General features: G+C 42.6%; 4 protein-coding genes across 4 annotated transcripts in view; 3 read left to right on the top strand and 1 right to left on the bottom strand.

The window, feature by feature from the left end:
• Window positions 1-27,495, bottom strand: part of LOC144632709 (protein N-terminal asparagine amidohydrolase-like) — a 112,614-nt gene that overhangs the window by 67,656 nt on the left and 17,463 nt on the right. The window lies entirely within an intron of this gene.
• LOC144632724 (uncharacterized) lies at window positions 6,356-7,328 on the top strand. The gene has a single exon (XM_078491442.1). It carries the CDS (start codon window positions 6,565-6,567, stop codon window positions 7,243-7,245), a length of 681 nt encoding a protein of 226 aa, XP_078347568.1. The 5' UTR covers window positions 6,356-6,564; the 3' UTR covers window positions 7,246-7,328.
• Window positions 9,696-11,369, top strand: LOC144632123 (integrase/recombinase xerD homolog). The gene is made up of 2 exons (XM_078490722.1): window positions 9,696-9,710; window positions 9,948-11,369. Exons 1-2 carry the CDS (start codon window positions 9,696-9,698, stop codon window positions 11,079-11,081), a joined length of 1,149 nt encoding a protein of 382 aa, XP_078346848.1. The 3' UTR covers window positions 11,082-11,369.
• Window positions 12,464-13,809, top strand: LOC144633605 (uncharacterized). The gene is made up of 2 exons (XM_078492448.1): window positions 12,464-13,242; window positions 13,330-13,809. The coding sequence occupies exons 1-2, from the start codon at window positions 12,787-12,789 to the stop codon at window positions 13,516-13,518; spliced, it is 645 nt and encodes a 214-aa protein (XP_078348574.1). The 5' UTR covers window positions 12,464-12,786; the 3' UTR covers window positions 13,519-13,809.

Raw genomic sequence — 27,495 nt, forward strand, 5'->3', positions numbered from 1 at the left:
GATAAATAACCCCATATTCTAACTGAAAACTAACCATCCAGTAGTCCATCGAGGCCTTCTAGCTAAGCAGCTAAGAAGTGAAGATTATTTCAGAGCTTAAAATAATTAATGCTGAGAGAGACACGTATAGTGGTAACAAGATATGAGGTACCTTAAGATGCTGCGAAGCTGGTAATGGAAAGAAGCTAGGGATTTTTTTCCACCAAACTGTTTCACATTTGCTAAAGGGTTCTTTAATTAATAACCAGGTAGCTCAGCCATTTTATACAGGACAGTGGTATTATTCGACATACATTTTTCTCTGTTAAAGAATGGCAGACACTGTGACAGAAGGCAAATAATTAAAAGAAACTAACAGATGCCTCATACATGTGACTTCTAAGAATTGAAATTGGCAGGAAACAGTAAAGCCAACATAATTTATTATCAATTTAGAGGCGTGATACATGTAACAAATGAAAACTGCTGCTTATTTCCTTTTCTGGTATCTTTACTTGCAACCAAAAAGTTTACTTTACCCCTTTACATGCCACGAAAATCATCAATGCATTTTAATCAGCCTTATTAATTCATTTTTAAATAATCTCTATACATTGCCAGCCATCCTGCAAAGATCTGGTGGCCATGTTGGATTAAAGGATCTGAACCTTAAAGCTTGTTTATCTTTTACTCTTTGTTTTCAGCAGTCAATAACAATAACTCCAAATATTTTATTTTTCAAGCTGTACAGTCTGCTAAAAGTCAATTTATAGAGAGCAGTATTCACTGTTTGTGAAAAATATATGAGAGTAAATTTGAAATAAAATTCTTTTTCTGATCATGTGTTTCATACAACGTTACGGCAGGAGGATGTTCATTCCAGCCCACACCTCTTGACAGCCTAGCCCCATGCAGAGTTCAGTGATGTGTTGTATTGCAGGATATTGTTTTGGCAAATCTATAAATTAATTCAAAATTCTACGTGCCTTGTTAAAATAAATCTGTATAGGACAACACGTACAACAAACCATCTAAGTGTAAGCAATTTGTTATTTATCAGCATGGCATGCAACCAGGTTCCTTTTTGGCTGAGATAAGGGGGGGGGGGAGGCATAGGACATGTACAGAAATCGACCTTAAGGTTACTATTGTTATATTAGTGGCTATTACATTTTAGCGCTTTTAGTGAGTTGGGCGAAAATCGCTTAATTTAGTACTTGCTAAAATTTGTCTTGGTCAAATTTCAAGTACCCCGGTACCTCCCCGGTACCCCCTTCCCACCCTAATGGAACACAAAAATGGATACTGGTAACTTTGTTCTTTTAGGCAATGCAATTTATATTCATTCAATGTCAAGATATGGTAGTCTTTTTCTTTTACTGAACATTTATTTTCTTCTTAGCCATATATTAATCACCAGCCAGTAAAAGCTGGTTTACACGATATATTTACTATTTTTTGAAGTTTTTGGAAAATCCCTATATAGTCGCTAAATCTTGCTCAGAAAAAATCGTTAAAATTAATAGCTGCTAACAATAGTACTCTCTCAGTATTTCTTTGAATGTCTACCCCATAGCACTCAGTGGATGTTGACAAAGCAAAAAATTACCTGAGTGCAATGATACACCCCTGGAGAACTACAATTACCACAGTTGAACTAATATGTCCCTTTTTTGACAGACCATGTGTATGAAGAAAAAATAATTGTAAGGGTTTGATGCATAATACTATGTTTACAAATGTAGTTTTGCCTTCAAAAGCAGAGCAAATTTATCATTCACATAACATGATAAGGCTTGCTACCTAATGAGCTACGAATGCCAGAGGAAATTTTGATTTAACTTTAAGTCATGAGATAGATGTACTTGGGAACTTCGTTAACGAGAGTGTGACAACGAATATAAAATATTACGAGATACAAAAACTTGACGAACGTGCAAATGAATGATCGACCGAAAGACAAAGCAAGCCAACTATAGATATCTCTAATTGTTTCCAAACGCATCAGTTTAATCTTGCTGAGTGAGACTAATTTGTAGCGTGTAAAGATATTCCAAGTGTGCTGAAGCTAACCTTTATTCTATCTAACAGTGTATCTAACGAGTACAGATCAGTCCAAGCACACGTGTATGATTCTGTCCAGTCCTCACGCGCATGCGCAAAACCTGATATGTTTACATCTCCACCCTGAAAACTTTGCCGGGTGAAAGAAACTAACTTGGCCTATAAATTCGAACCTAAACAACACAAGTATTGTTCAAACTAAAACCCAACGTAACAAAGTTCTCAGACGGCTAAGCTGAGTTGTTCTGGTTAACAAAGTTTAAAGGTCTAGCCTTAATGGCTTCTTTACAACGCGACCACTTCTGGTTGTCAAATGCTGGTCGGGACTTCCCTCAGCAGCTGTAGCTGGTTTCTGGGGTGTCTGTGGTGATCCTGGTGACGGGACTGGGTGGGATGTAGATGTAGGTGCACTGGACTGTGGTGAGTTGTCTTGGTTAGAGAGCAGTTGCCCTTCAAAGCTTGCTGGTACTCGGCCTGACGGTTTTAGCTGTATTCTGTTGCGCCTTAGTTCAGAACCACTGTTTGTCTCTACAATGTAGGATCTTGGGTGGTTCGTTTCCTCTTTCACTTGCGCGGGAGTCCAGGTCTTGGTGTTTGGTTGAAACACCGATACTGGTTGGCCTGGTACTAGCTTTTGTAGCTCACGAGTGGACTTGCCATCATGCTGCAGTTTCTGAACATCTTGGCGGTGCTGCAGCTGATCTTGGTGGCATTCTTTCGTTTGTGACCGTTGGAGTCGTCCACTGCTGGGTAATTGTGTGCAATATTCTCTATTGTTCAGCAACTTGGCTGGTGATGGTAAGTTGCTGTCAACAGGCGTGGCCCGGTATGATAAGAGTGCAAGATATGGGTCTTGCCCTGCAGCCTCGGACTTCCTTAGAAGGTTCTTTACGGTTTGTACCATCCTTTCGATAAATCCATTGCTCTTTGGATACACTGGTGAGCTAGTAATGTGATTGATACCCCATTGGTCACAGAACGCTGCAAATTCCCTGCTGCTGTATTGAGGGCCATTGTCAGATACCAGGGTTTCTGGTATGCCGTGTTCTGCAAAGATTGATTTGAGGTGGTTGATTATTGCAGCAGATGTCGTGGAGCTCAACTTTCTAATTATGGGGTATTTGCTGTAATAGTCTGCGACTATTAAGTATTCGGCACCTCGATAGTCGAACAGATCACATCCAAGCTTCTGCCATGGATAACTGGGTACATTGTGTGGATGCAATGCTTCTTTTGGTTGCTGTTTGGAAAACTGTGTGCATGTCGGACAGTTCTCTGTCATCTCTTTAATGTCTCTTGATATGCCTGGCCAAAACAGGCTTTCCCTTGCTCTCAGGAGACATTTCTCCGTTCCCATATGTCCTTGGTGTATGATTTGTAACATCTGTGGGCGTAGCTTACTGGGAATTACGAGTTTGTGTCCCTTAAGAATGAGGCCATTTTCAACACTCAGGTCCTCTCTGAAGTTCCAGAACTCTTTCAAGTCTTGTGGGCATTCATTTGGATATTCTGGCCATCCATGATGCACGACATCTTTTAAGTGACTGAGTACAACATCTTGATCAGTGCACTCTCGTATTTCATCTAGTTTGGCAGGGCTGGCTGGCAGTGTTCGAGATATCGTGTCCAGTTCCACCACGGGGACTTCGTTGTCTGCTACAGGGGGCTCCATGTGGCTAATCCTGGAAAGGGCATCTGCTATCACGTTGCTTTTTTCTTGAATGTACCTGATCTCCACGTTGTATTTGGACATTTTAAGTAGGAGCCTCTGAAGACGCGGTGAAGCGCTTGATATGCTCTTCTTCCAGATACTTTCGAGTGGCTTGTGGTCGGTTTCAATGACCACCTTCTTACCAAACACGTAATGGTTAAGCTTTTCAAGCGACCAACAGGCAGCAAGTAACTTTCGCTCTATGTTACTGTATCGAGACTCAGTTTCAGTTAACGATCGACTGGCATAGCATACTGGTTTTCCTTCTTGCATCAAGACACATCCAAGGCCTTTAAGACTCGCATCAGACTGGATAAGGTTTTCCTTTTCGGGGTCGTAATAGGCTAGGACTGGTACTTCAGTGATTGCTTGTTTGAGGTTCTGGAATGACCTTTGGTGTTCCGGTTGCCACAAGAATGGTACATCTTTTTTCATCAGCTGTCGCACAGGTTCTGACACTTGGGCTAGAATGGGTGAGAACCTATTCAGGTAGTTAATCATGCCCAAAAAGCACTGCAGCTCTGTAAGGTTCTTCGGGGAAGGCATGTCACGGATTGCTTGTAACTGGTCTAGCTCTTCTATGTAGGCTTGCTGTAGTTGTACTGGAACCTGCCTTGAGGCATGCTGTACTGGGGGAACGTCAGGGTTAGTTTCGATATGGTATGGGGGTCCTGGGAAGCAGCCAATTCCTGTAAAGACATCCTGATATTCTTTCAACAGATAGTCTTTTGTCAGTGGAAAAGGGTGTTGCTTGCCTCTGATGTCAAATAGTTTAACAGTATGTACATTGGGCATTGGCTTTTCACTTTGCACAACATTCTGGGTAGTTGCATTTGTGCTGGCTGTGACTGGCCAGTTGAGCTTTAGGAGGTTTAGATCTTGTGCAGACATGTTACCAATTATGACAGGACCATCAACGTCAACAACTTCTGCTTGGATGACTCTGGGGTTGGGATTGTTAGGACCCTTCACATATATTTGGCAAGATCCAAGATTTGGGATCTCGGCTCCACCATAAGCAGTTAACTTCACTGTAGGTTGTTGTAAGCTTAGTGTCTCAGGGCTTAGTTGCTGGTATAGGGACTTAGGTATAATGTTTGTTTCAGCCCCTGAGTCTATCTTACAAAGTGCATTCATTTGTTTTCCTTCTGGCTTCAATGCCAAGGAGACTTCTAGCAGAGCCTTCTCTCTACAGGATACAACATTTACATTCATGGCCAGAGGTGTTGCTTCAATTAGGCCCAGGAACACATAATCACCTAATGATTGGGTAGGCTCTGACTCAGCTAGGGCATTGTTATTACTAGTAGCTTCAATTTCATGCACATTCTTCTTTTTAAGTTTTGAAATGCATACCTTAGCAAGGTGTCCCACCTTTTGGCAGTAATGACATGTTGCATTTCTTGCTGGGCACTGTTCACGAGAGTGAGGACCCCAACCACAATTCCTGCAGAGTTGCGCTTTTCCTGACTTGTTGCCTTTTGGGTTTTGCTTTGATTCGCCGGCTACTGGATTCAGCTGGTCGCTTGGGAATTGGTTTCTCATCGTTGAGCTAACAGGGTGTACTGCTGACACTGGGTTCATTAGCTTAAGCTGCTTGTCTGCTGATTCGTCTGCTTTTGCCATTTCTCTAGCTTTGCTAAATGTTAGAGCATTTCCTTCTTTGAAACACTCCTTTCTGACATGGTCTGCATTCATGCCGAGTACAAGGAAGTCTCTCAAAAATCGATCATGATGATCCGATGGATAGTTTGCTTCTTTGACAAGGATTCTAAGCTTTGCAATAAATTCTTCCAACGATAGTGTACCTTGTCGAAGATTATGAAGTTCCCAAGCGGCGATCAACTCGTTTGAGTGGGGTTTCACGTAGTTTTCGAATTTATTCCAGTAGTTTTCGAGTTTCTTTTGTTCGTCTGCCGAGAGGCCCCAGCTGTTGAACAGCTCCAAGCCGTGCTCACCGGCCCAGTAAAGAAGGTGCTTACACTGGATTTCTTCGTCAATTTTGGCCATCGGCCCCGTAAAGAGTAGTTCACAGCGTTGTTTCCACATTTTGAAGCGTGAGTATAGGTTTTCATCCGTACTCCAGTCCATGGTTGGACCCTTGTCAATGAATGAGGCGCTGGCGGCCATGTTGTCTTCTTGTCAGAATCAATCGTACGCGTGTCGTTCGGAAATCCTTCACTCTTCCACCTTCTCCAGTGTATCGAGCTAAATGGTATGTTTGGTTACTTCACAATCCCGCTTCTGACACCATGTAAAGATATTCCAAGTGTGCTGAAGCTAACCTTTATTCTATCTAACAGTGTATCTAACGAGTACAGATCAGTCCAAGCACACGTGTATGATTCTGTCCAGTCCTCACGCGCATGCGCAAAACCTGATATGTTTACATAGCGGAAAATACTGCCTTATTTAGGGTGATTTATTACTTACCCACTATTTGATTGCATTTCAATGGAAGATAATTTCATATCCGCGGACTTTCAAAATAAGCTATTGTTCGGCGTGCAAGTTTCTTGCTTCCTTGCATTGGCCATCTTTTCCATTGCATTGTGTGTAAATGTGGATTCGAGCACTGGCCTCACTAGAAAAATTCCTTCCAGAAATATAAAAATATCTGCGGTACGTAGTTTAGCAGATATTTGCTTTCTGCACGATCTGTATTTCATATTCTCATTGTGTTTTTCACAATGAGGTGTTTCAGGTTACGTCATAGCTGTTAATTGCGTTTCATATAAATACGCCGTTGTCAGTTTGTGTTCTTCCTTCGGGTCTAAAGACGCCACACGATACACCACTACTTTTTTATCATGTCTGACTCAGAAGAAGCCAGAGCACGTGGCAGGTCATCTTCTGGAGCGCTGGATCCTTCCGTTAGTTCCGTCATTCAATCTACCGTTTCCGAATCCATCAGCTCTTTAACTGATAACCTTACGCAGGTTATCGAATCTCGTCTCAGTGATTTCGCAAAGCGATTTTCCGAGCAAAACAGCTCGTCCGTCGAACAAGCCGTTAAGAAAGCTCGCCGCGAGCAGTATACCTGCAAGAGAAAAGGAAATCAGCAGCAGCTAGACCACTCTCTCCAAGTTCTGGATAAGCTGGACGAAGCTTCTGATGCTCTCAAACACAAATCCTACGAAAAAGTAAAAGTCGCCGTTGAAGCAGGTACTGAGTTGGTCTCGAAGCGTATTAAAGCAATTAAATTAGCCGACAAGAGTGAGTTTGGATGGGCGACCGTCAACGAATATTTGTCTGATGAGCTCGCCTCGGACTCCGACGACGAGAAGAGAATTTACCGGGCCGAGAGGAGAGCCGAGAGGAAAGTGAATAAGGAAAAGCGTCGACGTGTCCGTCTTGTCGAGAAAGGAAATAGTTCCACTTCTGCATTCCGAGCTGCTTCTTCCCCAAGAAATTCGTCAAGCGATTTGGCTTCTCGTTTTGAGGCTAGGCCAGCTCGTCGATTGGGCCCTTGTTTTAAGATAAGTATTTAGCACTTTTTCGCTATACTATCTTTGTTCTTTACTTCGTCGATTATGGCGTTGCACACTACCCATAATCCAATATTCTCAGTGAATTGCTGTGTTTTGTTGACGTTCTAAGTTAGTGCAGAATATAAAAATATCTGCGGTACGTAGTTTAGCAGATATTTGCTTTCTGCACGATCTGTATTTCATATTCTCATTGTGTTTTTCACAATGAGGTGTTTCAGGTTACGTCATAGCTGTTAATTGCGTTTCATATAATTACGCCGTTGTCAGTTTGTGTTCTTCCTTCGGGTCTAAAGACGCCACACGATACACCACTACTTTTTATTTTTATGTTGCGGATATTATTTTAATGTTCGTTCTTTATTGCCTTTTTTGTTTTCAGTGTGGGGATTATGGTCATTTGAGTGCCTCCTGCACGAAAACCGCGGACACTTCAAAAAGCAACGCTCGCCGTGATTGACTAGATGGCGGTTCATTGATTACAGATGATGCCGAAGCTCAAGTTGAGTGTGATTTAATGCATTTATTGTCTTGTAGTAGCGATGAATTCAGTGTTAAGGGTGGTAGCAATGGCGTTAAGGGTCGCTTGAAGTCCTCACTTCACTTCTGGGTTGAAACTTTAGACGCACCAGATTTTGTGCTTGACATGATTAGGCGCGGTTACAGGTTACCATTTGCGGAGTACCCTGCACAGTGTTGCTTAAAGAAAAATAGATCGGCTCTTCAGCATCCGGAATTTGTGGCCGAAGCAATAAGTGAGCTTCTTAGTAATGGTTGTATTGTTGAGCATGAAGTTCCTCCGTTCTGCGTGAACCCTTTAACAGTAGCCGAAGGAAAGAAGTTGCGCTTGGTTATTGATCTTAGGCATGTCAACAACTATTTAGTTAAACCTAAATTCAAATACGAAGACCTCCGCTCGCTTTCTCAAGTTCTAGACGAAGGGCACTGGTTTTTCACTTGGGACCTCAAGTCAGGCTACCATCATGTTGACATTTGTCTTGACCACCAAAAGTATCTCGGGTTTGCTTGGCCTTTTTCCGGCGTTGTCAGATATTTTACTTTTACAGTTCTTCCTTTTGGCCTTAGTAGTGCCTGCTTTTGTTTTACTAAGTTAATGCGCCCGTTAGTTAAGCGTTGGCGTTCTATGGGGCACAACAGTTTCATTTATCTAGACGATGGTTTTGGAAGTCTACCTGACAATTGTTCCGCCTCAGCAGCTAGCTTAATTCAACGCAAAGAGCTTTCTTCTTCCGGTCTTCTTTGTAATGAGGAAAAGTCACATTGGTCCCCTATGCAAATTGGCGAATGGCTTGGTTTCGTCATCGATACTATTTCAATGTCTTTCCAAATTCCCGAAAAGAAAGTCTCCAAGCTTAAGGGCTTGCTAGATTCTGCAATTCAGGCCGGGTATTCTTCATTCCGCGAGTTGGCTAGAATAGCGGGTTCTATCATATCAGTTGCATTAGCAGTCGGCCCAATTGCTCGTCTTCTGACTAGGCAGATGTACTTCGCCATAGAAACCAGGTCTGCGTGGGACAGCGTAATTCATTTTCCTCCCAGTCTACAGCAAGAGCTAAAATTTTGGTACTGCAACATCGATTGCCTGAACGGTTATTCTATAAGACCGCCATTAGCAACACATACTGTTGTGTTTTCCGACGCAAGTGACGTAGCTTTTGGGGGATATTCAGCAACTCTAGACGGCACCGTTGTAAGGGGCATGTGGGAAACTGAGGATATCGGCCAGAGCTCGACGTTCCGCGAACTGAAAGCCATTTATTATGTGCTGCTTTCTTACGTTGCTCAATTGAAACACAAGAGAGTCAAGATATTTACCGATAATCAAGGCGCCGCCAGAATAGTTGCTATTGGAAGCTCCAAAATTTATCTTCAGGCAATTGCTATGGACATTTTTAACCTCTGTCTTTCCAACAGCATCGTCCTAGAAGCGCAGTGGATCCCAAGGTCGCTTAATGAAAAAGCAGATCTTCTCAGTCGATATGTCGACAAGGATGACTGGTCCGTCAATCCTTCTGTATTCCAAGTTATTGACGCCAAATGGGGCCCGCACACGATTGATCGCTTTGCTTCCTACTACAACGCCCAGCTTCCAAGGTTCAACTCTAAATTTGCCTCCCCTGGCTGCAGCGGCGTTGATGCTTTCGCTCAAGATTGGCAAAACGAGAACAACTGGATCTGCCCTCCAGTGAGCGCCATTGTGCCTTCTGTTAGAGCTCTCTCTTCCTGCTCTGGTTACGGTACTTTGATCGTTCCGCAATGGCCTTCAGCCTATTTCTGGCCTTTTTTGCACGACAGCCCTTCCCAGTTCCCAGTCTTTCGTTAGGGATGTGTTTGAGCTTCCATGTATAGAAGACCTCTTGTTGGAAGGTCCTGGCCAGAAACAAATTTACAGGTCGCATCCCTCGGCCTTCAGCGGTTGCCCCAAATTCAAAATGTTAGCTTTGAGGGTAGATTTTAGGTGAGCTCTGTCTTGCATATTTATTTTCCACTAGGTAGCTTATCTCTAAGCGCTACGCTGATCGCGTTGTTTTGATTTGTGTTTTTTGCCTGATTTGGCAGCGTCATTTTGGCGCGTAGTTTGTTCTCCGATTGTTTTATGCCATGTTTGCTATTTGTTTGTGTTTTGCCTGATTTGGCAGCATCACTTGGGTGCGAAGCTCGGCCTCCGTATTGATATTTTTTAGTACAAGTTGTGTTTTCGAAGGATAATTGGCTGTGTTTTATGCTTCTTGCTATTTTTATTTTCTGTATATTACGTTGTTATACGTCTTTCTTGCTTACTTATATTTTCTTTTTTAGATGTTCTACAATCCGGGATTTGGCTTGAAGCAAATTCTTTGTCCGACCCATCTTTGCGTAGGATTGTTCCAGGCCTTCTTGACTTGCAGTTAGAGTCCAAGGCTCCCTCCACCTTGCAGAAATACAGATCAGGCTGGCTGAAGTGGCGTGACTGGGCAGCTTCTAAGATCGGGGTTCAAGTTATTCCCGCAAAGCCTCTACATATTGCGCTCTTTATTAGTGAGCTTACAAATAATTCAGTTAAGAATAATACGGGGATATCTCCAATAGAGTCGGTAGTTTACAGTATTAGATGGGGTCTTAATCTAGCTGGGATTGAAAAATGCCCTACTAGTCACCCCCTTGTTAAGTCATCCTTAGAGGGTGCTAGAAGGAAACTTGCTCGCCCCGTTCAGCCCAAAGAGCCTTTATCTGTTGACACGGTCCTGAGGATCGCTGGTCATTATATTTGTAGTAGTTCACTCGCTGTTATTCGTTTTCTTTTCATCCTTTTAGTTGGCTTCGCCGGGTTTTTTCGTATGGATGAGATTCGTAATTTGTCAGTCAAGGATGTCTCTATTTGCAGCGAATACATGTCGGTTTTCATTCCGAAACGCAAAAATGATCAGTATAGGGAAGGGCATACGTCCTTATTAGCCAGGTCTTATAAGGCTACTTGCCCAGTAGCTATTACCGAGAGGTTACTCAAGCTTCTTCCTTCGTCCAGTGAGTCATCTGCTCCCCTTGTTAGACGTATTGTTAAATCTAAGTCTAAGGAGTATTTTCATGCATCTAAAGGAGTTTCGTACACAACTCTTAGGCAGGAGTTTAGGAAATATGTTAGTCCTTTTGTTGATGACATTACTAATTATGGCACGCATAGTATCAAGTCTGGTGCCGCTTCGAATCCTGCGTGTAGGAGTGTTTCTGGTGATCTTTTGGACATGCATGCCGGCTGGAAATGTGCTTCCACTAAAAGCCGATATATTAAACACACTGTTAGTGATCGCTTGAAAGTTTCTAAATCTATTGCTCTTTAGTTTCGCAATATATTTGCGAAATAGTTTTGCAATATATTTGCAATATATTTGTTAGTTAGTAGTCTTGGCGGGGGACTTAAGTCGTGCCTGGCCCGCTCCAGATTTCCTATCCATTTTTTCCCACAGGGTTTTTTAGGTTAGGTTTTTTCTGGCCACCCTGGCACGGCTTACTCTAGTTTGTATTCTCGTTAGTTTTCTCATTTTGTAGGAGTTTATTGTTAAAGTATTGCTTCAATAAAGTGGTGTTATGGCGTTGCACACTACCCATAATCCAATATTCTCAGTGAATTGCTGTGTTTTGTTGACGTTCTAAGTTAGTGCAGAAGGAAAAAATATTCGTATTCTCCTGATGTACATCCATAAGTTTGCATTACAACTCGGGAAACCAGCCCTTCACGTTCATCCGCCATTTTGAACTTAATTTAAACTTAATATAAAATTGCCAGGTTACCAAGGGAGTTTACACAAATTTAATTGAAGCAGTCCGCTATAAGTCGTTCTTTGCATTCACGACTTAAAAATGACTAAATTTGCTACTTTTGATTTTGAAAACTTCACATTTTAATTAATATTAATTAAAAGATAAAATGACAGTTCAACACAACAGCTGAAGGCATATTTGTAATAACATGGAGGTGATGCATGCACCTCTGTCATTTTAAGTGCCACCCCTGATGAAGTACTGCATTTATCAGAGCAAAAATATAAAGTGCCCCTGTCCCAAAAACTGTTTTAAAAACGAAAAAGATATTGACATTTCCCTGATAGTTTATGATGTCTAAAAATTTTGCTTTCGGTTAAAACCGCGTTTTTATGAATTTTCAAAATCATGGAAAATTGCTCCTGTGAAAACCATGACTGAGATGAAGAACCCGTTCAAAAAGATCTGGGTCTAGCAAATTTGTGACATCATTACCGGAAGTCCGGTCGCACACAATAGCTCGCTTCAAGTTATTTTCTCTTGCTCGCTTGCAATGTTAATCAGACTGTTGTAGTGACAATTAGTTCTGAGCCTGAAAATCAGGGAAAATGTGTGTTTAATTGTGAGTGCCAATCAAGTTCGCGGCGGCAGAAACCCATAAGGGTTGAAACGTGTAAAGCGTGCGCACAGCGTTTGAATATTCATTTTGCTAAGTACCATATTTGGAAACACAAACAATTTGTACGCGAATGCTTTATACACGTTATGACACACGCAACATAATTTTTGGTTTTGCGGTAAGTTGCTTGAATTTCGACCTAAACGCCGTAAATTCTTACAGAAACTAAAGAAATTTATTAAGTGTAACGAAGCAAAGTTCTCCAGACTACCTCATGAAGATAAAAAAGGAGAATTTAACCAAATTTAACTTTATTTAACCAAGCTTGTTCAAAAACAAGATTACGCCATCGAGCGCGAGCTAGCTTGCGCCGTAAATTTAATCCAAATATGGCACTTAGTTATTTTCGTGATTTTCCAAATATGGTACTTAGTGTAAACAAATGTGCAAATGCTTTGTACAATGCGAATCATAGGGAGTTACACGTTTCAACCCTTATGGGTTTCTGGCGGCGGTGTATACTTTGCACTTCGGCAAATGTTTCATGGTCTAGTCAGGTTTGATCAATCTGCCAGTCTGCAGATTTGTATGGGTTCAAAAATTTTCCTAGCATTATTAAATTCAAGGCATTTCATTCAATTCTTGTAGTGGAGATAAACAATAGAATGGTGGTGAAGTTAAACAATAGAATTGTGGTGGTGCTGGCGGTGGTGTTGGTGGTAATGGTGGTGGTAGAGTTAAACAATAGAATTGTGGTGGTGGTGTTGTTTGTACTGGTGGTGGTGGAGTTAAACAATAGAATTGTGGTGGTGGTGTTGGTGGTAATGGTGGTGGTGGAGTTAAACAATAGAATTGTGGTGGTGGTGTTGGTGGTAATGGTGGTGGTGGAGTTAAACAATAGAATTGTGGTGGTGGTGTTGGTGGTAATGGTGGTGGTGGAGTTAAACAATAGAATTGTGGCGGTGGTGGTGGTGGTAATGACGGTGGTGGTGTTGGTGGTAATGGTGGTGGTGGAGTTAAAGAATAGAATTGTGGTGGTGGTGTTGGTGGTAATGACGGTGGTGGAGTTAAACAATAGAATTGTGGCGGTGGTGGTGGTGGTAATGACGGTGGTGGTGTTGGTGGTAATGGTGGTGGTGGAGTTAAACAATAGAATTGTGGGGTGGTGGGGGGGGGTGGTGGTGTTGTTTGTACTGGTGGTGGTGGAGTTAAACAATAGAATTGTGGTGGTGGTGTTGGTGGTAATGGTGGTGGTGGAGTTAAACAATAGAATTGTGGTGGTGGTGGTGGTTATGGTGGAGTTAAACAATAGAATTCTGGTGGTGGTGGTGTTGGTAATGGTGGTGGTGGAGTTAAACAATAGAATTGTGGTGGATGGATGGATAATCTTTATTTAAAACACGGTCAAATTAATCAGCTTACAATACAACAATCTAATTATAATATATATACAAGAAAGAGGGGAAATATAAAAATATATGTAGAAATATAAAAAGCTGCTTTCCACGAATGCCGTGCCCTAGAGTATTTGTTCAATTAGTTTTTTAAATTGCCCAAGGGACTCTGCTTGTCTTACGTTAATAGGAAGACTGTTCCATAAGGTGGCGCCACTGTACGTAAAGCTATTTTTGTAATAGTTAGTGTGCGGTAATGGAACATTGAGTTTGTTTTCAGAGTCCCTTAGGTTGTGCGCGGTTTCTCGTTTTTTTAAATTTAGATGATAGGTAGTCTGGAGCCAACCCGTGCAGGACCTTAACCTCGTGGCTCTTTGAATTTGCTGCTGGCAAGCTAGATTTTTCCATCCTAGAATTTCAAATAAATCACCAGCGTGCCCGTCATATTTTGAGAGGGTAAAAACACGGGCTCCTTTTTTTTTTATTTTTTTTTTTTTTTTTTCCAAAATAACCCCACATTTCCCCAAAACTTTTCTCGGTTCGCAAAAGGGGTTTTTTTAAAATTTTTTTTTTTTGGGGGGTTGCTTGAGGGACCAGGTGCCTTACTCGTTGTAAGGCCCCAATCCCAGAAGCAATTTTCTTTGTTAATTTCTCGATATGACTACTCCAATCAAGTCTGTCGTCGATGATCACTCCAAGTGATTTTGCAGACTTGACCTGGCTAACTTGAAAATCATTTATTGCAGCTTTCGGGGAACCTGTAAGATTACTAAGCCTCTGCCTAGATCCAATAAGTATAAACTCGGTTTTAGTCATATTTAGAGTAAGTTTGTTTGCTCTCAGCCAGTTGTGAACGTTTTCTAGATCTTGGTGTAGGCGTAACTGAATATTGTCTGTGTTGTCACTCGCGTATGTAAGATGGGTGTCATCTGCGTACATCCTTGGCTCACAATTTGAGAGACAATTCGGAAGATCGTTTATATATAATAGAAATAGTAGTGGCCCTAAAATCGTTCCCTGGGGGACACCACAACATAATGAACAACTACTGGAGAGCGAACCATTGATAGAGCACATTTGTGTGCGGTTTTCTAAATATGACCTAAACCATTGGTGTGAATTACCATATATACCGTATAGTCAGGTGGCTTAAGGTCATTTTTAGGCGAAATGTTTACAGAGTGGAAGAAAGCACCAAAATTGGCACAAAGGTTCTTCTTGGTGTAAGAAACAAATTTAGAAGGGGTGCCACGTGATCCGATCATCCGGGGGGGAATGACACACGATTCAATTTCTGAGTATCTCTATCAGCATGAAACCGAGGCTGGAAAGTCAAAATGACTTTTTTCCTGTATTTTTATCAACAACTTGAGCCAAAATATGTAAAAACACCACTTATTTCGGAAATCTCGTCAGTTTAGAAAGTTGAAGGATGTTTACAACATAGTCACGTGACAATCCCACGAGTCTTTGCATGGAAATAAGGCTGACAAATCAAACGTACCTCTTTGCACTTCTTATTGGAAAAATTGAGTTAAAACTTGAGCTAGAGACATCATTTATTAGATAGCCCGGTTATTTTGAAAAGTATTATTGGTGTTTGCAATATATATATATATATATAGTCACGTAACAATCCCATGAGTCTTTGCTTTATTCGTGCAAATCGAATTACAGTCGAAGCTCTCTTAACCGACACTCTTGTAAGCGGACAGCTCTACTTACGGCCGCCTTGTTTGAGACCCCGTTTAAACTCTCATACAAACTCTGTATTTTTACATTCTCGTAAGCGGACATTCCCGTAAGCGGCCGCGGACACTTTCAGAGATTACGACTTTGACTTTTTCTTTGTTTTTAAGTTCCTGTAAGCAGACACCCAAAAGAAAATCCTATAAACAACCTCTGTATATTGTTTTTTCTTATTAACTTTACATCGCCGTTCGTCATAATGATTTTACAGTAATTACAGAACCATAATTCAGTGTTTGTTTCGTCGTCATCCACGTCCGGTTACATTTTGAAACACCACTTGTTAGCTAGGCAAGCTCCCGTAAGCGGCCATCTATCCCCTTCACCTCTAGTGGCTGCTTACGAGAACCATTCTTGTAAGCGGCCAGCTCCAGTTACGGATCGGACACTTTAATTTTTTCGCGTCCCGAGGGTGTCCGCTTACGAGAGCTTCGACTGTATAACTTCAGTGTAGGCGGGATTGCGAATTTTGGGGTTTCTTTTAGTTTATTCCCATTCCTTTTGAAATAAATTGTTTAATTATAAAGAAAGTTCAAGTTATTTGAAGTCGGATCGTCTGCAGTAAAGGTGGCAACATACGAGGGCACATGTAGCGGATGTGAAGGGGGTTGTATAGGAAAATTATTTGTGTTAGGGTCGTGCCGTAAGAACACAACAAGGTGACCCCGGCCAGGGCTTGAACCTGGACCGTTCGATCCGAAGTCCAGCGCGCTAACCATTTGTATTAGGCCGCCGGGCCTCCCACTCATCCTGCATTAACCATCTCCAAAACACGCAAAATGCTCGCTTCAAGTTGTTGTTTCGCAAAGGGTAGCTAAGGCTACTGCATGATTTATCCTTTACTTGGCGACGTTTTCAATGCTGTTAGCGTGCGTTGCTGGCAACTGTGTAGGTTTTGCGAAAGGTGCGAGACGGCCAAATGCGCACCCAAAACCTACACAGGCGCCTGCTACGCAAGCCTTATTAAGTCGCCCGTAAGTCTTCTGGTTGATTTTAAAAGACGACTTATTTTAGGTGATGTGCCATGCCCAGATTAAATTCACACTTAGAATTTTAATTGCAACATTCCTTTGGAACATATCGCCGCTATATTCTTTTAAGTGAGTACATGTTGACTAATGTTCTTGCTGCTATATGTCTAGTGATCAGTACATGATCTTGTCCCCGCAACATTTTCTGGCCCTTGTGTCTCGGCAGCTCGCGTCAAGAGAGAGCTCCAGTCATGCAAGTCAGAGCTCTTACCAATTTCTGACCTGACTATTCACAAATCAGTTGTTGAACGTATCTATTTATGCTGCATTGAACCGGCCGCTAATGTTCAAATTATGTGAAAGAAATCCATCCAAAGCCTATAGTTATAGGGGGGGGGTTTTTTTTTTTTTTTTTTTTTTTTTTTTTTTTTTAATTTCATCTAATACGGATACAGTGGCAGCTACACCATGCCATCCCTATCAATGCCTTTAAAGATGAAATAGAATCAGATCTCAACGCACAATCAGACTCCATCTGCGGAGAAGTCTTTATTTGAAGCTTACTTTGCAGTAATTATTACCACCTGTAACTTGGTCTATAAATTCCGAATTGTGAACAATCACCCTGTTCATTTGACATTTACTTTAGGCAATGTCATCATTTGACATTTTCTAGTCAGTCGTGAACAAAATATATTCAAGCTGCTCAAAACTTATGTGCAACACAAAAACAACCCTCGCTTACCAGAAGCAATGCATTTTATTGCATTTTAACTCGGGTATGCGCACAAATGCAAAAGGACTACCTCTTTCTCGACTTTCCATCTCAGGTTTTTCCCGCTTTTCATTTCTCCTCTTTCTGAACGTTTTATGCCACAGTTGTGCCTTGGCTTTCTTTTCTTTTCAAGAATTTCCGAGAAAACGTTAACGAGACGAAAAATTCGTACCACGAAATAGCCAAGAATGCAAGAGGGAAATTTACCTCTAAGTTTTTCTCTCAAATTTCCAAGCGTTTTGTACGGATTTCAAGCTGAATTAACCCATTAATATATCTGCTGTGCCTTTTGGGCTTTTGATGTTAGAAGTAAATTAAAGGATCACACACGTCCAGGGCGGCTTAGGGCGTTTTTGGTGTCAATGAGGACCCTTTTGAATTTTGCAGTGGTAAGACCCATTTTAACGTTTTAACGTTAGCCTCGTTTTCACGTTGACGACTTCATAGTCTACTATATTAATACACACCAATGCGTGCAGCGTATTTTTGGAATGTGTGGGGAAACGTGGAGGGAAACGGTTAGATATAAGATAAGAATAGATAAGAACTTTAATAGTAATCTCCCCATAGGGCTTTTCAGAAACTATTTACAATAAAAAATAAATCTACTTAACACTAATATTTACAAATAAAATTGAAAACTAAATAAAATAATGATTAAAAGTTTAAAAGAAGATGATCCCTAAGCTTTGATTTAAAAGAGTACAGAGATTTAGCGTTTTTAATTTTAATATCAAGGCTGTTCCATAGGTTTACATCCTCGGAGACCCAGGGGCAGTTAGTGGGGGCGACGGGCAGCTTATCGGGACAACGGGATTTTCGGGCGAAAGTTTACAACATAGAGCGTAACAACCCCTGGGCACTTTGTCTTACCGAACCAGTTCCAGAAGCGTTTGAACTCCTTCCTCCTGATTGGCCACAAAAATATTTTTGTGGACAATCAGCGACGAGGACCGGCCAGGAGACTCTGATGTCTTCTTACACGAAGTTGTTTTCCTAGTAGACTCGTCGTGGATGCTCTGCCCATCAATCGGATGCTATTACATGGAGAGTCTAAGAAAAAAATAAGCCTTAGACGACTGCCAGTTCTACACTGTTAGTTGCGCACTTTTTAATAGTTATTCGAGTAAACAACAATTCTTATTATTTTTCTCGGTCGTTGCCCGACTTCTGGAACTTGCCACGGTCTGGGTACTTCACTGCACGGGCCACGCGTTAGCGAAGATATCGCTGTCGTCACCTATTGTTATTTTGTTGCCAGCTTGACAGTTAAAACAAAGGGTTTTTGTTTAATTTGTTGGATATTTAAATAACAAAAAGAAAACTTATAAACAAGAGGTGCTCGCGTATAGCTTTAAAAACTTTTGGTTTCCTTGCGCTATGCTACATTTAACAAGTGACCATTTAACATTTTCCCAGGCCTCGCTGTTTTGTTTTTGTTTTGCTTTTTTATCTGAGACCCACGTAGTATCATCCGATGGACGGGCTTAACAACAACGACGAGTCTATGAGGAAAACAACTTCGTGTAAGAAGACGTCAGAGTCGCTCTTCTGGTCAACCTCTTGTGGCCAATCAAGAGGAAGGAGTTCAAAACGCTTCTGGAACTGGTTCGGTAAGACAAAGTGCCCAGGGGCTGTTACGCTCTATGTTGTAAACTTTCGCCCGAAAATTCCGTTGTCCCGATAAGCTGCACGTCGCCCCCACTAACTGCCCCTGGGTCTCTGAGGATGATAGGTTTACGGCTCTGTATGTGAATGTTCTTTGGCCTGCTGCGGTCCTGAACAGTGGAATTTGCAAGCTCTGGTGTTGGCGGGTTTTCGTCCATGAACATCAGACCTTTTACAAAACTTGGTTTTATTTATTGAAAGTCGAAATTGTGAATCCCATATGCTCTGTAAATGGTACACGTCATGTGCAAAAATGCAACGACTTGTGGGACTGTCACATGACTTTAGTTATAGCAAACACCTTAAGTACTTTTTAAAATACCCAGACTATCTAATAAGTCATGTCCTGGTCCGTTTTTTGTCAATTTGCCAATGAGAAGCACGAAGAGGTACGTTTGATTTGTCAGTCTCATTGTCGTGCAAAGACTCATGGGATTGTCACGTGACTTTACTGTAAACATCGTTGAACTTTGCAAACTGACGAGATTAGCTAATAAGTGATGTTATGTTATCTGTTTTTACTCAAGTTGCCAATAAGAAACACAGATATGGGTCATTTTGACTTTCCATCCTCAATTTCATGCTAATAGAGATACCCAGAAATTGAAATGGCTGTATTCCCCCCGGATAACCGGATCACGTGGCACCCCTTCTGAATTTGTTTGGTATACCGAAAAGATCATGCGTGCCAAATTTGGTGCTTTCTCCCAGTCTGCAAATATCTTACCCTTAAGCCACCTGACTAGTAATGACTTAATTTAGACAAAAGGATCTTATGGTCAACTGTGCCGAAGGCCTTTTTTAAATCTAGGAAAACAACAGCATTAATTTTGCCGTGATCGATATTATATGCCCAAGTGTCTGTTGCCTCGAGGAGAGCCGTTACAGTTGAGTGAATGGCACGAAAACCCGATTGGTGTTTACAAATGATATTGTGTTCTTCTAAATAAGCATATAGTTGGTCATAAATAATTCTTTCTAGCCTGCAGAACAGGCGGTTTATTTTGTGGGTCGAAGCACGAAGTGCGAGTTTTTAAAAACACCTTGGCCACAATGGAGATCACAGAAATTGGGCGATAGTTGTTAAGGTCGTTTCGGTCGCCTTGTTTAAAGAGTGGGGTAACCCTCGCGCATTTCCAATCATCGGGAAATAATAAAACAAACACAAAATTGAAAGAAATTTCACAAGTGCGACCCGGGCAGGTTACATTCTGGTCCTTAAACGCCGGACGATTTAAGTGGAAAGATCTACAGTCATCGAACTGAAAAGGCAAACAGCTGAGCGAGCAAATCGCCATTCAACTTGCTGACGATCACAAGATGTCCTGTGAGACTCTTATTCAGCAAAAAGGAATCACTAAACGTAAAATAACAAACCTTCTCAAGAAAGTTGAACAGGTCGTCGAAAAAGAAGACAAGTCAGCCCTGTGTTAAGCCCTGAAGAACCGTTAAGTATTATTATTATATTATATTATAATGACATCGTCTGCGCCGAGCAGTATTTGAACGAAATTCACACCTTGGACGCGCAATTTCAAAAACAACATCTGGCAGCGACTGCCATCGTTGAACCGTCTAACAAGGAACTTATTGAAAGGGATTTTGGGAAAAGCGAAACAAGCAAATCGAAGTATTTGCAGTATTTGCTTAAATCTTTCACAACCAAAAAGGCTAGAGATGCTGTTGAGGGAATTGATGCAGCTGAAGCATACCCAGAAGCTGTGGCAGCCCTGAAGAACCGTTTTGACAGACCTCAAGTCATTCACAGAGCACATGTAAGAGCAATACTTAATCTTAAGCCAATGAAAGATGGTTCAAGTGCCGAACTGAGAAAGCTTCACGACACACTTCAACATCACTTAAGATCATTAAAGGCAATGGATCAACTGGATTTTGAAAGATTTATGACTGCCTTAGGAGAGTGCAAACTTGATGACCTAACCATGGTTGAATGGCAGAAATCTATTCAAGCAGAGAAGCAAGTCCTTGTGTCGGAAACTGCACGTAACTATAGCGATCGTTGATTGATTATTGTAGTAATTTAATATCAACCAGACAACAATAGCTTTTTTTAGAGGTTTTTTGGAGGTGTTGGATTATGGTATTGTGTTGGGTTTCGGAATCTGTGAGCTGTGTGTTCTCTAGGTGAATAAATTCTGTGAATATTGTGAAAGTGTGGACGGCTTTCTTGGGTTTTCCACATTACTGGCACCTCCAACGGGACCGAGGTCCTCAAGATGTCGCTAAAGAAGCAAATGGGTGAGTTGGATGCAAAGCTAAAAGCTCTACATCTCAGGATTAAGAAGTGTGACCAAATCATCGAAAATCGTGACAAGCAAACCATCGAATGACAACGTACTTCTGTTGTGGTCTGTTGTCTCACTAGCAGGAGAAAAAGATCAGTTAAGAGGATCGATCCTGGAAACCAAGTTTTCTCAGGGAGAGTCAGAAGAGCAAGTCGAAATCTGGTCAGAAGAAGTAGAGGAGGATCTGCGTCTGCCAGATGATTGCGCAAATAAATTACAAAAGGGTTATGATCAAATTGTCAAGGAGGAAAGAGATCATGAACGGAAAGAGATGCGTGAAAAAGATCTGCAGCATGAGAAGCAAATTCTCGATCAAAAGTTTCAAGCTGCTCTCAAACAAAAGGAGCTGGTGGAGAATAAATCCGCTGTAAAACTTCCCAAGCTATCCATTACACCTTTTAGCGGGACTGTGATCGATTGGGTGCGTTGTAAAAGTAAATTTTTTGCGATGGTCGACTCCCAAAGCGTTCCAGCAGTCACAAAGGTCTCTCATTTAAAGGAATTACTGGTGCCAAGAGTTTGCCAAGCGATCAATGGTCTCCCCTTTAATTTAACGACAAAGGCTATGTCAGCGCGCGAAGAAATATCTTAGAGAAAAGTATGGTCACCCAGACGAGATCGCGGAAGCTTATGTCATAAATCTTCTCGAGATGCCAACAATAACGGAAAGAAATGTGGGCAAACTTCACCAGTTTTACGAAAAGCTTCTCTTTACTTTTGAGAGTCTTGAAACACTGGGAAAGCTTGAATCAGTTCAAGGCGTGGTGTATTATGTCCTTGTAAAGAAATTGGAATTCCTTCGAAGTGCGCTCATTTCACACGTGCCCAGTGATTGGCGTTCGTGGTCGTTTAAGGTGTTGCTAGAAGCATTACGCAAATGGACGGACGGACTCTAAACGTCCTGCCGTAAGTGATCGTGATCGTGATCTATTGTGATAGCACTGAGCATGTTTCGTCCGACTGCAGCGATATTTCTACGCCCGAAGAAAGAAAGGCTTTTTTAGTAAGGAAAAGACTTTGTTTTAATTGTGCAGCGGGCCAACATATAGCCTCCCACGCAGTCGTTCTTAGGGCGATCGCGTTGACTGCGTGGGAGGCTAGCCAACATAACACCAACAAATGCCTGAGCAAGTTGTTGTGCAGTATTTGTCATAGAAGACACCACACGTCGCTTTGTCAACAAGTGTTTAGCCTAGTTTGACAACTAACATCGCTGGATCGTCTGTTATTCATCCGGTTGTCATGGTTGACGTCAATGGCCGGAAATTCCTCGCTCTCCTCGACAGTGGAGCGAGTCAATCATATGTGTCGTCCACTTTGATTGATCTTATCGGAGCGCGTGTAAGGAGTGGAACGGATCGCGTGGCAACGTTATTGGGCGTGGCAACAACAAAGCTGCAAGAGTACGGCCTGAGACTTCGCGTTGAACACGCATGTCACGCGAATTGACAAAAAGGAGTTACTGATGCTTGACAACCCTTGGTACGCTCAACTAATAATATTTGCTATAACCACTCTCATCTGATTGGAGTTGAGTTGGAAGATCAGTCATCGGACAGACGTCTACCGGTTCACATCATCCTAGGAGCAAACGAATACGCGCAGATTCTTAAACACACGCAACGGCGCGTTGGACGCCATGGAGGGCCTGTAGCTGAATTTACTCGTTTTGGCTGGGCACTTATGACACTAGGAATAGAAGCTGATGTGAGCGCTGGTTTTCTAGCCGTGGATACTGTGAGTGATTATAAGAAGCTGTGCGCCTTAGATGTGCTTGGGCTAGCCGATTCACCAGCAGGTGATCAGCTAGAAGTGTACAAAGAGTTTCGCGAACAGCTGATCTGAGAACCTGAAAAGGGCTGGTACGAAACGGGACTACCATGGAAAGGAGATCATCCACCTCTCCCAACTAACAAGGAGGGTTGTCTACGATGCCTACACACTCAACTGTCCAAATTACGCCGAATGGAAAGCTAGGCGAATACGACACAATCATCCGGGATCAGTTGACAGAAGGCGTGGTTGAGCCGGCTCCTCTGCAGGCTACAGAAAAGGAGTTTTACATGCCTCACCGAGCGGTTATCAGAGAAACGGCTGAAACTACGAAAATGCGGGTGGTCTATGACTGTTCTGCACGGGGAGCAAAGAAAGCGCCTTCTCCGAATGACTGTTTATAGCCTGGGCCGGCCCTCCAAAATAAAATCTACGATGTCTTAGTACGTGGAAGATTCCATTCTGTGGCCTTCGCTGGAGACATGCGCCAGGCATTTTTACAGGTTCGCATCAGAGAGGGGGAGCGTGATGCACTGAGGTTCCATTGGTTGCGTGACCTGCATTCTACTCAAGTACAAGTCTTCAGGTTTACAAGGGCGCTGTTCGGGCTCGCACCCTCACCGTTCCTTTTAGGAGGAGTGATTGAACAACACCTGGAGAGCTGGAGCAAGAAACTACCACAGAGTGTTGCCGAGATTCTTCGCAGCCTTTATGTTGATGATCTCATTTCTGGTGGTCCCACTGTCACCAAAGCTAAAGAGCTCAAGTGTGATGCTGTGACAATATTCTCTGACAATATTCTCTGGCATTCTAACGCGCCAGAGTTAGAAGAAAACCCTCGCGATTGTTTCACTGACAGCGAAGATACCTTCCGGAGAAGGAAGTAAACTCTTTGGCCTCAAATGTGATAACGTCGCGGACACCCTGGCCATTACATTTCCCCAAGAGAAAGCAGAGCCGACCAAGAGAGGAATTCTGGGGAAGTTAGCTTGCATTTATGATCCCCTTGGTCTAGTTTCTCCCACAACGCTACAAGGGAAGTTCATCTATCGGGAGGCTTGTGAGCTAAAACAAGCCTGGGACGCTCCGCTACCAGACGCTCTTGCTGTAAAATCGAAGCGCTGGGAGAGCAACTTGCCTGAGAACACAGTTGTAACACAAACATTTTCGCCCTACCGCGGGAACCTATCAGTGCAGTAGAGCTCCATACATTCAGAGACACAAGCGGGCGTGGTGTCGCCGTGGCAGTGTACGCAGTGGTCAGACAAGACTTCGGAACAACACAAGGTCTAGTTGCTGCAAAAGCGCGAATCGCTTAAAAAAGATCAAGGATCATGAGATCAACGATTGGAGACACGTGCCAACAGATCAGAATCCTGCTGACCTAGGGAGTCGTGGAGGTCCCGTCGTGGTGGAATGGGCCTAATTGGTTACAAGATCGCATGCTTGGCCGCCAAATCCAGTGACTGCACCCAGGAAATCTAAAGCCGAGTCCAAGATCGTACAAGAGGTGTTAGCTGCGGTGACCATTGACCAGAAGCAAGATGAATTTGATCAGTTGCTTGAAAAACATGATCTGTGGAAAGTCTTACGAGTATGCGCCTGGGTTGAGAGATTTGTGTGAAACTCCCGTCGCAGTACTCCGAGCATTGCTGGGCCAATAACGACAGCTGAAATCGAAGATAGAACCACCTGGTGGATCCGTAGAGTTCAGACACGTGCTCAGAACACTCCCAAGGTGGCCAGTGACAAGCTACAACTCAATCTTCAGCCAAATGGGGAGGAAATCCTAGAATGCCATGGGCGTATTCAAGGACGTTACCCCATCTACTTACCTGATGACTCTGTTTTCACTGAGAAACTGGTGCGTCACGCACATCTGCGCACCCTTCATGGGGGACTCGGTCTAACTATGGCAGAAGTCAGAGAGAAATATTGGATCCCAAGACTAAGCAAGTTAACAAAGAAGGTTGTCAAGAGCTGCTGGGGTTGTAAACGATTTCAAGCAGTCGCGCAAGCTACTCCTCCGCCAGGCCTGCTTTCTACGGAAAGAACAGAGGGATCAGGTGCCTTCCAAATCATAGGTGTAGACTTTGCTGGACCAATCAAATACCGCCAGTCGCCACGAGTTGAAGGGAAGGCTTACCTGGTACCGTACGCTTGCAGCTTGTCAAGAGCCATGCACCTTGAAGTACTACCAAATCAAGAGACCACGACCTTTCTTGGAAGTTTCAAGCTCATGGTTGCTCGCTGGGGAAGACCAGGGAAAGTGTATTCTGACAATGAAAAAACCTTTGTTGGAGCAGCAAGGTGATTGAAGCAAATTCAGCGCGATGAGAAAGTCCATTCTGACGAAGGAATCACCTGGAGTTTCAATCTAAGTAGAGCACCATGGTGGGGTGGCCAATTCGAGCGGCTGATTGGTCTTTTCAAGCGAGCATTCTAAAAGACCATTGAAGGGGGCCTACTGTCCTGGACCGAGCTCTCTGAAGTTGTTCTTAAAGTCGAGACTCAGCTAAACCGTCGCCCGCTGTCCTATGTTGAAGAGGATGTCCAGCTTCCCCTCCCCACTCTGGCCTCCTCCATGTTTAAGAGATCCATTCGCCTGCCCGAGCAAGAAACATGGAGAGAGGAAAACGTAGATCTTCGCAGACGAGCAAATTAAAATATCTGAAGTCCTGTAAAGATGCACTCTGGAAACGCTGGTCCCGAGAGTATTTATCTGCCCTCAGAGAATGCCACAACTGTAAAGTTGGCGGCAAGCCGTGTACTCTGAAAGTAGGTAATGTGGTCATTGTGCGTGGAGATGAAAGCAATCATGGAAAGTGGTCGCTAGGCGTGATAGTAGATCTGTTCAAGGGTCGTGATGGAGTCGTGCATGCAGCGAAACTTCGTGCAGCTGGGAAGTCTTTCCTTGAACGACCAGTACAGCACCCTTTCCCTTTAGAGCTTGCGGGCGACAACCCGGTACAGAATACCACAGATCCAAACCCTGAGCTACGACCTTCCCGTTCTAGACGCGATGTCGCTGTTGCTGCAGGTTTGAGGATCCACACGCTGAGCTACGACCTTCCCGTTCTAGACGCGATGCCGCTGTTGCTGCAGGTTTGAGGATCCAAACGCTGAGCTACGACCTTCCCGTTCTAGACGCGATGCCGCTGTTGCTGCAGGTTTAAGGATTCAAGATGCTTTACAGGAGGAGGAGATATAGAGTTTATAGAAACTGAACATCCTGATTTCAATAGTTAGTTGATCAATTGATAAGCTTGAACTCGCATACTTGTTAAGCAGAAATTTCAAAGCACCTAGTGCGGTGGTGCAAAACATTTAATGAACGATTAAGCCTCAGTTAGTTTCTTCGTAAGTTCTTTATTCTAGCGACAAAGTTTTCGTTTACATGTGCTTTCTTGTAGAAACCACATGGGGGAGTGTGTCGGAAACTGTACAAAACTATAGCGATCGTTGATTGATTATTGTAGTAATTTAATATCAACCAGACAACAATAGCTTTTTTAGAGGTTTTTTGGAGGTGTTGGATTATTGTATTGTGTTGGGTTTCGGAATCTGTGAGCTTTGTGTTCTCTCTAGGTGAATAAATTCTGTGAATATTGTGAAAGTGTGGACGGCTTTCTTGTGTTTTCCACACCTGGCTAAGACAAGTTCCTTGAGTTCCTTGATCTCCGAGCAACTGCCACTGAACTTTCCCCTCATGAAACAGGCTCAAAGAAGCCTCACATTCCTCCTGGAAGCTCACCAAAGCCACTCCTCCAAAGCCATTTCTAGTGTATACTGCAAACACCAAATTAAAGTTAAGTGCACAGCCTGTAATAGATCAAAACACAACCTTGCTTATTGCCAGTCCTTCAAAGCAAAATCACTTTCTGGGAAACGGAACTTTGTTATGGAACAAGGACTTTGTTTTAACTGTCTGAAGGTAAAGCACACAAGTAAACAATGCCCTTCACCTAATTGTTATCTGAAATGTGGCAAGCGACATCACACCTTTCTTCACCTCAATGACTCTAGGGATGCAGTCAATCAAGACACATCGGAAACAGTGAGACAGGATACTCTGAAACATTGCAACTGATGGTGGCATCTCCACTGTTACCTATGTAACTGCCGGGTAGGTACAAAACGTGGGGTAAGCCATGGCCTAGGGGTGGTTAATTTTCCAAAATGAACAAATATACAAAAGATAATAATAGATGACATAAATGTATTTGGTATTATTATATAAAAAATGTAAACATAGAATAGACAAGGGAACCTGTTCTTTGAGCAGAAATCGGATCTGAGTGAAAAGCAGAAATCGGATCTTGAGTTGATAATCAAGCAGAAATCGGATCTTGAGTTGACAATCAAGCCAAATCTTCAAGTCAGGATCGCAAGTCAGTATACACGTACCTGAGGGATCCTGAAGGATATTGGTGGACTAAAATTTGGTGGATTGAACTGGATTTGTAAAAATGTGATTTATAATTTGTGTGTTGCACCAAACTACAGTTACTATAACAAGATTTTCATTACTTCATAACATCCGAATATTGTTTAGCAGAAATCCTTGATTGCACTGCTAACTGTACGCATGATTTGTAATGAAACAGGTTTTAGACAACGTTTTGCATGAGAGATTATGAAAGTTTACACTGGCTATATAAATTTTATGCCGTCGTCTTTTGACACGCTAAAAACAAGGAACATGCACCAATCAAATCCCACTAACATGACCTTTTGA

This window comes from Oculina patagonica, chromosome 12 (assembly GCF_052425735.1).
Source record: "Oculina patagonica isolate OP01 chromosome 12, crgOcupat, whole genome shotgun sequence".
Lineage (NCBI taxonomy): Eukaryota > Metazoa > Cnidaria > Anthozoa > Scleractinia > Oculinidae > Oculina > Oculina patagonica.

Bases quoted from the DNA above. Each gene is read 5' to 3' on its own strand.
- LOC144632724 (XM_078491442.1), top strand. From the start codon at position 6,565: ATGTCTGACTCAGAAGAAGCCAGAGCACGTGGCAGGTCATCTTCTGGA.
- LOC144633605 (XM_078492448.1), top strand. From the start codon at position 12,787: ATGGTGGTGAAGTTAAACAATAGAATTGTGGTGGTGCTGGCGGTGGTG. The intron at 13,243-13,329 runs GTGGTAATGGTG...GTGGTGGTGGAG, and splicing joins TAATGACGGTGGTGGTGTTG to TTAAACAATAGAATTGTGGT.